The sequence below is a fragment of the Paramormyrops kingsleyae genome, chromosome 5 (assembly GCF_048594095.1).
Source record: "Paramormyrops kingsleyae isolate MSU_618 chromosome 5, PKINGS_0.4, whole genome shotgun sequence".
Classification (NCBI taxonomy): domain Eukaryota; kingdom Metazoa; phylum Chordata; class Actinopteri; order Osteoglossiformes; family Mormyridae; genus Paramormyrops; species Paramormyrops kingsleyae.
Genome location: NC_132801.1, coordinates 41,548,482 through 41,557,634, shown reverse-complemented (window position 1 = coordinate 41,557,634; position 9,153 = coordinate 41,548,482). Strand labels below are relative to the sequence as shown.

Below are 9,153 nucleotides of genomic sequence, written 5' to 3'. Positions count from 1 at the left end.
AACGTCTGAAATGCTACTAGATACCGACCTTTCAAAAAACGCATCAACAACATAGCACTGACATACTTGTGCTGACTGGGATGCTGCAGACAGACGTTTACATAAATCGTGTTAAATACCGCTCGAGCGTTTGAGTACGCAAGTTCTTACGCCCACGAGGACGTCAACTGCATGGGCGCTCCTTCAATGCAGCCCGGGACACATTCGCATCCACCCTCTGGTAAGAATGCGGCCATATGCGTCCCAGACTACCTCAGAATGTGGTTTGGGCAATCTGATTTTTATACGTTTTCAATGCGGTTTGGCTGCGTTTCCTGTTCACACCTGTATTTGGTGGTGTCCACTTGTTATCGGATCACCCAGGACACATGTTAACAGGTGTGAACAAGGTCATAGAATAGGCAGAAGGCAAAATAACATGCAAAAAACGCAGGCCATCTTTAAATCTCTGTACACTTTATTAGCACTGGAAAGAGTGGAAATATGATCACTTTTTGGTCTCTTCTTCCTTGGACAAAGTCTTGATGACCTCCTCTTTCTTGGCTTGGAGACGCTCTTCCCTGCGCTTGCGGGCTTCCTTGGTCTTGGAGCGGCGAGCTTCAGCCTGATCACTGTGGGGGGTAGGAGCAAAAAGTCAGAGGTGAAAGGACACTATCCTTACTAATTCCCCCACCAATCTAACTGAAGCCTGGTAGAAAAATAAAAACATAACAAAAAAAACATTAAGCATTTCATTTTTAAGCAGTTTCTATTGTGTTTAAATTTTCCCACAATTACGATGAAAAACTGATGCAACAGACGATTAAGCAGTATGTAAGCAATGTTATAAATATGTGTCAGACTGTTCTTGCCAAAGTATTTCATTACATTTTGTTTGGTCGTCGTTTGAGCTATACGCCAATCTTTAGTGTACTTTAAGTAATTTTACTTACAGGTCTGTAATTTTAAACAGTATAATGAAATTTGCTTATTGCAATGCATTTTAAGTTAGGTACCTTAGCCAGAAAAAAAAGAGCAGCCCCTCAGCGACCTAATCAGGCAGTTTTTTTGTTTCCCCATTCTCCAATGCCCACTGTTATTCACCATGCTACGCAATAATGCACATCAACGATCCAAGACTTACGCCAGGAGCTTCTTGCGAGCCTTGTCTGCCTTCAGTTTGTGGATGTGCTCCATCAGGATGCGCTTGTTCTTAAAAACATTACCCTTAACCTTCAGATAGAGGTTGTGGTACCTGGAGGACACATTTGGGCAGGGAGTATTGATCACAGCAGTGCCCCAAAAGCAGAGTATCATTCATAATCCTATTTGTATCTCCTAAAATACCAACAGTTTTGTGTGTAACACAAATTGACAGCCCCTAAAAGATCTGCACCTGTCAAACACACAGCTATCGCTCTATATGTATAACATTACGACGCAGGTGATCAATACATCACTGAATTTACATGTGCCTGTCGATCTTCTTGGATTCCCTGTAACGACGCAGCAGGCGACGCAGGATCCGCATGCGCCGCATCCAGCACAGCTTCTCTGGCATACGGGCGTTGGCTGTACCCTTCCTCTTACCTGAAGAAGGGAGGCACAAGTGTGTTAGCCCAGCAACAGACACAAATTCGTCTTTAATAGCTAAAATTTAAAAGCAGGATCATGGACACAGCTACATGTCGACAGGAGACAGAACTCACCAACACCCATATGGCGGCCTTTCCTCCGTGCCAGAGTGTTCTTACGGCATCGTGCTCGCGAATGCACTGTCACAGGCTTCCTTATGATAAGACCATCTTTCACTAGTTTACGGATCTGCTGGCCTGAAAGATCAAAGATCTTAAAGATACAGCCCAATCATATTCTAGATAAAAATCAGTTTTCAAATGTCACCTCAACTGATATTTTCAGTTTCAGAGGGGTTGACGGTGTCATCGCATGAAATTACTTACGGGAGTTGGCGTTAGCGATCTCATTAGTCTCGTTGGGGTCGAGCCACACCTTCTTCTTCCCACATCGCAGGACACTGGACGCCAGCCGCTTCTGAAGCCTGAGCATACTGGAAAGGGACGAGAAATGACTGGCCTAAATATAGGCACCCGGATGGGGACAGCAGAAAACTGTCACGCTATCAGTCACATTGACCATAACGTTACAGTATGTCGGAATTATACATCGATTTCCAATTCTCTTCTGATAAGTAAATGTGCAAGACTCAACAGATAGTATTATCTTCTAAAAGTGAAAATAAATTCAGTTCTCATTAGGATGACACAGGATCTGATCAATGTTAGAGTTAGCGGGTATCTTAAAGTAGAGTTAACACACGTTTTGGAATAACGTTCAAAGTTGATGACAAATGCTACAAGGATTAAATGTAAGCTTTCTGATAAGAAAATGATCTGCGGCATTTACGGCGCAAACGCAGCCGGAAGGTCTACGCTTGTACTACAGCTCAAGATCACAAATGCTCTATCCTGCACAATGATCAATTAAACGAATGATCAAACAAACAAACAAAAATCGTTAACACATTTTAACATCCACGCGAGGGTGACATGTCCAAGCATGGCACCGACCATTTTTAACATGGGTATCCAACCACATTGGCTAGGCCGAGAGTACCGATCTCACAAAAATGTCTTCCTTTCAGTTATTATATATTGGTGAAAAGGAAAAACGTTCATAAGGTAAAAAAGCAAACCCACTTTTACTTGAAATAAGTTTAGTTAATTCCCACGAAACCAACTGTGGATAACTTACCTCATGGCTACAGCGACTTGACAAAAATGAAAGAACTGCGGACGGGGGAGACGCTACCATAATGAGGGAAGGGAGGAGCCATAGTCAAAGTTCAAGATGAAATGGTTCAAACAAAATATCTTTAAGAAATAATAAAATAAAAATGGCATGATATTACTAATGTAAAAAACAGTTTTTGCATTGTTTTACAGCATTAAAAGTAAATAAAATTGGACTTGATGCAAAAATAATTTAATGTCGACTGTATTAGTCTATTCCAAAACCGAAGCGTCTCCATTGCATGATGGGAAGGGAAGTCTTATTTTAAAATGAATGCTATCGGTAAAGGAGATGGATCAGAAGATCACAGTAATGGCACTACAGTGGGTGGTGAAGATAAAAATAAGAGATACTGTATTCAGTTCGGGCGGGCTCGTACAACTGTATATGCTGAGAGGCTAAGGGTTTTCCCTTAATATTCGCTAATATTTCTGTAGCACTCATTCCCCTAGTCAAAAATTCCTTTAGGATTTTCACCTTTTCCAATAGAATCCTTTAGGATTCCAATAAATTTATCCAAATCCTATTGGACAATCTATCGACTTTATAGGAAATCTGTTTGGTTCTATAAGAATATTCACAGTCCTATTGGAAATGTATATATTTCTTATGGGACCACCCGTGACCCTGAATAGGATAAGCAGTTTCAGAAAATGGATGGATGGATCTTACAATATACTAGCTGCTTTCTATATGAATTACCAGTCTGAATGTTAATTCATACTGAGAATAAATTGTTTCTAATAATGCATTCAAATTAAATATATGTAATTTCAGTTCTGTACATTTATATAATTCTTCAAATTCACTAATTTGTGGACATCACAATCGTACTTAAGGTTCTGTTGAGTGATCGAACAACAGTATGTTTACTATAAAAAATCTATACATTTTTCACAAACAAATCCAAAAAATGCCGGTAGATAAATTATTTTTATATTTTTATACCAGATCCAAAAGACATAGCATTTAACAAACATTACTTAATTTAATCATTACATTTGAAAGATATTTGTCAATGAGGCTGCTAAAAAAAGAAATGTTCTTATTTCTAATTCTGTCAATGTATACATAGATTACATAGAAGTTCATATATCTCTATCTGAGTTAAAACCAACTAATCTATCTCAATACTGTTTGGTTGTAACAACACATAACACATCTTTCTGTTGCACTGTCCCATGTAAACAACTTTTCGGACTATATCACAGGGTTTGGCAGCTATTTGTTTTTCTGTTTGTACAACAACTTTTATATGAGGCAGTGACACAGAGGCAAACCTGGCTACCTTGGTATGAAAGAGTTGAATTAGAAACAGTGGATTATTTGCATTGTTTTTGGTGATGTTAACAATTGATTTAATCACCCTAATACAGCCATTTCTTAGTTCAACAGTGTAACTATTATGCATGTGCCCTTTTCCATAATTTTCAGTTGCAAAAACCTTCCCTCTAATAATTGCTCTCTCATACACTCTAAAAAACGCTGGGTTGTTTTTTCAACCCAAATGCTGGGTTGAGACTGCTGGGTAACAAAGTTGGGTTGATTTAACCCAATTTGGGTTGAAAATCGGTCTTGATCTATAACCCAGCAGTGCTGGGTTGGGAACGCGGACGTGAAAGAGAGCACGCACGTCACGTCAACATCCAGGGACATCAGCGAGAGTTGACGGAGTTTTGCGCCGTCTTTAGAGGGAAGCCAGTGAAATTCTGTCTGAAACGTAAGTTATTCAGTGTGTATTTAACAATGTTCATAATAAATAAAACATTTGCTTTACTGTATAATATATATATTTTAGGCTTTCGGTCAGTTGAACTGAGATTACCTAAAGACTAAGCGACGGCCGATCTCTTGCTCAGTGGACGGGAAAGCGCGCGTGACATCGTCATCGGAAGGAGCTTGGAAAGGATAACGTAAAATTTTTAAATATTACTTTTGTATATGTTAAATCTACTTTGTTTATTATTAATGATTTACTGTGTTAGATACGGTTTTGATATAGCGGAGTTTACTTAACTAATTTGATTTTGTCAGCACATCCACATAAATTTCCCGCTCTGCTTGTAAGGTACATTTCGTTCAATTCGTTTGACTTAGTTGTACATTCGACAGCAAACGATGTTAATTTACTACGAACATGTAATTTCTTTAATCCTGTAAATGGTTTGATGCAGGCGGGAATGTCTGAGCTCAGCTCAGGCTAAAGGAGGCTTGAAACTAAGCATGTTCGACGGACATTTTCTAAGCATAGTGCTAAGGCCATGGTCAGTGGTTAACTAATGCTGATAGCTTGGTGTGTTATGGTCTTTAATGCTCCTAAAGGTTTTTTAGGTGTTCTGAAGGTAGCTCTAACGATATTTAACTTTTACACATTTTTGAGTTCTTAATGAATCTATACCATTTCTTTTTTATTTATTTTTCCTTTTTTCAGATTGGGACCAATATGGCTGAGTACCTTCGTTCAGAAGAGTCCATTGAATTTTCTTATGTTCTCATGCTTGGAGACAACCACTGCTTTCAAGCCTTTGCTATAATAAATGGCACAGCATTTGAGCAAAGTACATTACTTGCTGCAGTGGACGTTTGAAATGTTTTCATATTTTAAATACATATTTTCTTGGAAGTAAATTTGACTTCAGTCACTTTATATCTCAGGATATATTGATGTTTGCACATAATTGTTAATGGGAAAGTTATAAAATGTTTTCCTATTTTTTTCTAATCTTAAATTTGTATTTTCTTAAGTTTTTTTTTCGTTTGTTTTTTTCAGTCAGTTTGATGCCGTTTCATTATTGCTTCTACATATTTTTTCAGTTGATGATTTATATATATCAGGATATGTTAATGTTTATGCACAAATTTGTATTTTAAAGTTAATCTTTCTGACTTCAGTCAGTTAGATGCTTTTTCATTATTACTTCTACATACTTTTATTTTTCCTCTACTCTGCAATTACATTGCAATTGATTCTTACTGATGATTCCTGTATATCTCAGGATATATTAATGTTTATGCATGATGTAAATGTTATGAAAAGTTTTCATATTTCAAATTGTGTTTTTCTAAAGTTAATTTGTCTGACTTCAGTCTGATGCATTGTTACTGACTTCAGTCACAGTGTTTCTGTGATACAGTTTGATACATTTTAATAGAAATTGTCTTGATGCTGAGGTGGAGATGGGAAAAATGTCTTAAATTCATATGGACACATTTTTTACATGTTTTGTCATAAATAAAATTCCATTACTGAAGTATGTATTGCTGTAGAATTGTTTTTATTTTAGTAATTTTAATCACCAAAGTTTCTAGATTAAATTTCTGACCCATTTTGGGTTACATTCAACCCAGCAGTGTAGTCATTTTTAACTAATAGTTGGGTTAAAAATCACAACCCAGCATGCTGGGTTAAACGTGTAACCCAACTTGTTGGGTCAAAATAACCCAGCGTTGGGTTAGTCCCTTTTTTACCCAGCGCTGGGTTACCAAAATAACCCAAATTGGGTTGTTTTTAACCCAGCAGTTTTTAGAGTGTAGACTTCAGCCATGGCAAGCTCATCTCCAGCAGATAAATCACACAATGTGAACAGAATGTTTTTTTCAGTTTGTTCAAGTATTTTCTGGTGGGGACAACCCAGGAAAACAATATCATGAATTTGTTTTGCTTTTGTGTCAAGAGGGTAGCCACTTACCCAGTCATTACCTAGCTTGTTAACTCTATGTGTGATATCAGAACTAGATGTGGATTGAGATAGCTGAAGATATGTAGGTATGGACTGGAGAGTGATGAACTGACGTGCAATTTGTGTTGATATATAATTAATACCATGACACATTTTTTTCAGTATCTGATTGTATCCTTCAAAACAAAATGTAGATGTGGACCACAGTGGCCCATGCCTTCTGACAGATGAGGGCAAATTGGTTAGTGGGTGAACATTGAAGGACATGTGGTACAAGCCATACATTGCTGGCATCTTTTCCACAAATGTTTTGATTTTGAAGGTTGCCTCTGCTAAGTCACATTCACAAATGTTCTCTTTAAGAAACAAGAAGATTGCAGCTACTAACAGCATCCAATGTTTCAAAAACTTGTCTGGTAGAATATTATCAAGTACAGGCACACTGTAAAACAGCAGCCAACTTCGGCACTCTGCTGCCTACCAATTATGTGCTTCTCTCACAGTCCTTGGCAATCTCGGTACATCAGAGGGGGGATTTATAGACAGCAACCTCTGGTCAACTTGGTATTTGTATGTCCCAATATACCAAGGACTATTGTTGTGCTTGCTATTGAACCAAAGGTCCAACAATTGTTTTGTCACTCCTAACGTCACACAATGCATGTAGTCAACAGGAAAACTCTTGACTAAATCGAAGCCAGTGGAGGGATTCAATAAAACAAGTGGTGAGATTACTTTTACCCGAAATACATGGTCAAGCCCATCCTCATGCAGTCACCCTCTTGCCACATTCTACAAGATGATCATGGGTTCTTGGCTCACCTTCAACAACTGGATAGACCCTTGTGAACCCTTTTCCCTTTGTCACAGTTTTTCCCTCATTCAGGCATTGGCCACAGCCATATGTACCATTGAACTGATGTATCCCTTGAAGCTTGCATCTAGCTACAGCATCCTATGAGCAAAGTATAGGAAAGACTTTTGAGGGTATCAAAAGTCTCTGTGTTAGTTTTTGGGTCTCTCCATTTCACCCCTTGTGTGTTGATTGTTTCAATATCATCCGCAAACTGCTTAAGGTAGAAAGACATGTCAGGTTTTCCTTTTCCAAACCAAACACCTGCTAAAATTGTTTTTGAAATGAATGTTGGGTGGGAGTTCATTAATTACAGATCTAATTGGCCACAGAGAATAGGAAGAGGAGTTGAAAACTTTGAGCCCATCACAGTTCCATAGAAGGAATATATCATCTTTTTCAAAAGGGAGAGTTTTAGGCATCTCTGCTCTGCACACATCACTCAACCTGAGCTCCTTTCGAACAGTAGCAGATTCTCTCTCTAGAATGTCTGTAATTTGATTTGACAAAGACAAACTAATAAAAAAGTTTCCGGTCTTCAAATGATCATTTTCATCTACTTCTGCACAGCAGTCAGGGCACTCTTGGCTCCTACCTGGCAGATAGGCATTGCATTCTTTACAAAATAAGTGTATGCTGACTGAATCTGATGGCGCTTTGAAGATTTTCTTAAAAAGGTGAAGAGACTATGGCAAAAGGTTGTTACATGGTAATAGAATATTTTAAAGCTTAAGGAGGTCCTGCATAGCACATGCCGCCATGTTGTGTCTTACAGAATATGACAGGAGAAGTACTACAGACTGGGCAAGAGTTATATCTGACCCTAGGAAAAAAAAGGGGCCCAAAATTTTCAAATTATGTAAAACATGCACTGCAGTCTTTATCAGGGTCAATGTCATGGCCACAGTGGTCACGAGTGTCCTCACAAATAAACTGATCACCACATCTGTCTATATCCACAATGTTCATTCCATCACCAGTTTCTTCATCATTGTAGCTTGTGGACATCTGACTATCAAGACATTCATCTGAACAAACAGAATGCCACCGACTGGTCTTAGGAAGTGGGCAGGATGAATCAGGATTAAGGAATCTGTCAACAATGAAGTAGGGCCACTGTAAAAAAAAAAAACCTGCTTGCTTTGATACATTTAAAAGATATATATTACAAAAATGATATCAGGCAGTTTAAGGATCATGAAAGAAATTTTGTAATAGCTCACTTGAAGGACAATTTACCTTTTATAAGAACTTTTCAAGACTTTGGACCAAACAGTTTCTATGTTAATGTCCTCCCTGTAAACTCAAAAAGATATAATCAATAAATATAATTAATCATATAAATAGTCAATAATTTTTGACATTACAGTACATTAGTAACGAAATATTTCTTATTTAGTTAGAACTGGCCTCTGATCTCGTTGGTGAGGTCACTTAGGATTCGCGCATCGGGTGGTCGCGAGCCCAGCTGGGAAGAGTCACCGGTGTTCGCGCTTCTCTCCTCAGGGGGGTCGCGAGCCCGTCTGAAGAGAGGTACGTTTGTTCGTTCGTTTACTTAACAATCCATTAATGACATTAAAAACTACGGTATAAAGTTTTAAAAGCGCTATGGTTTTATTGTTAAATAGATGATGAATTGTTTTTTTTTTTTATCTTGTTCGTTCTTGAAAAAGTGTTTTGCCGTGTACAGCACTAAGAAAAGGTCTGATGCTGGCCGCTTAGTAAGTTAACAGTATTGTCACGCCCAGCTCCGTCCGATCCTTGTGTGTGCCACGCCCCCTCATTACCTCGTGTCAATTCCCGGTTGTGATCACCTGTGTCCTGTTATTT

General features: G+C 38.3%; 1 protein-coding gene and 1 long non-coding RNA gene across 2 annotated transcripts; one reads left to right on the top strand and one right to left on the bottom strand.

Annotated features, from left to right (window-relative positions):
* Positions 1-435: 435 nt before the first annotated feature.
* LOC111837806 (large ribosomal subunit protein eL19) lies at positions 436-2,834 on the bottom strand. Its single transcript, XM_023800153.1, has 6 exons — positions 2,752-2,834; positions 1,941-2,047; positions 1,689-1,811; positions 1,449-1,569; positions 1,124-1,234; positions 436-611 (listed from the first exon to the last, which is right to left on the bottom strand). Exons 1-6 carry the CDS (start codon positions 2,754-2,756, stop codon positions 488-490), a joined length of 591 nt encoding a protein of 196 aa, XP_023655921.1. The 5' UTR covers positions 2,757-2,834; the 3' UTR covers positions 436-487.
* Positions 2,835-4,257: 1,423 nt separating this feature from the next.
* Positions 4,258-6,041, top strand: LOC140590948 (uncharacterized). Its single transcript, XR_011991850.1, has 2 exons — positions 4,258-4,510; positions 5,222-6,041. It is a non-coding gene; the product is annotated as an uncharacterized lncRNA (long non-coding RNA).
* Positions 6,042-9,153: the final 3,112 nt, after the last annotated feature.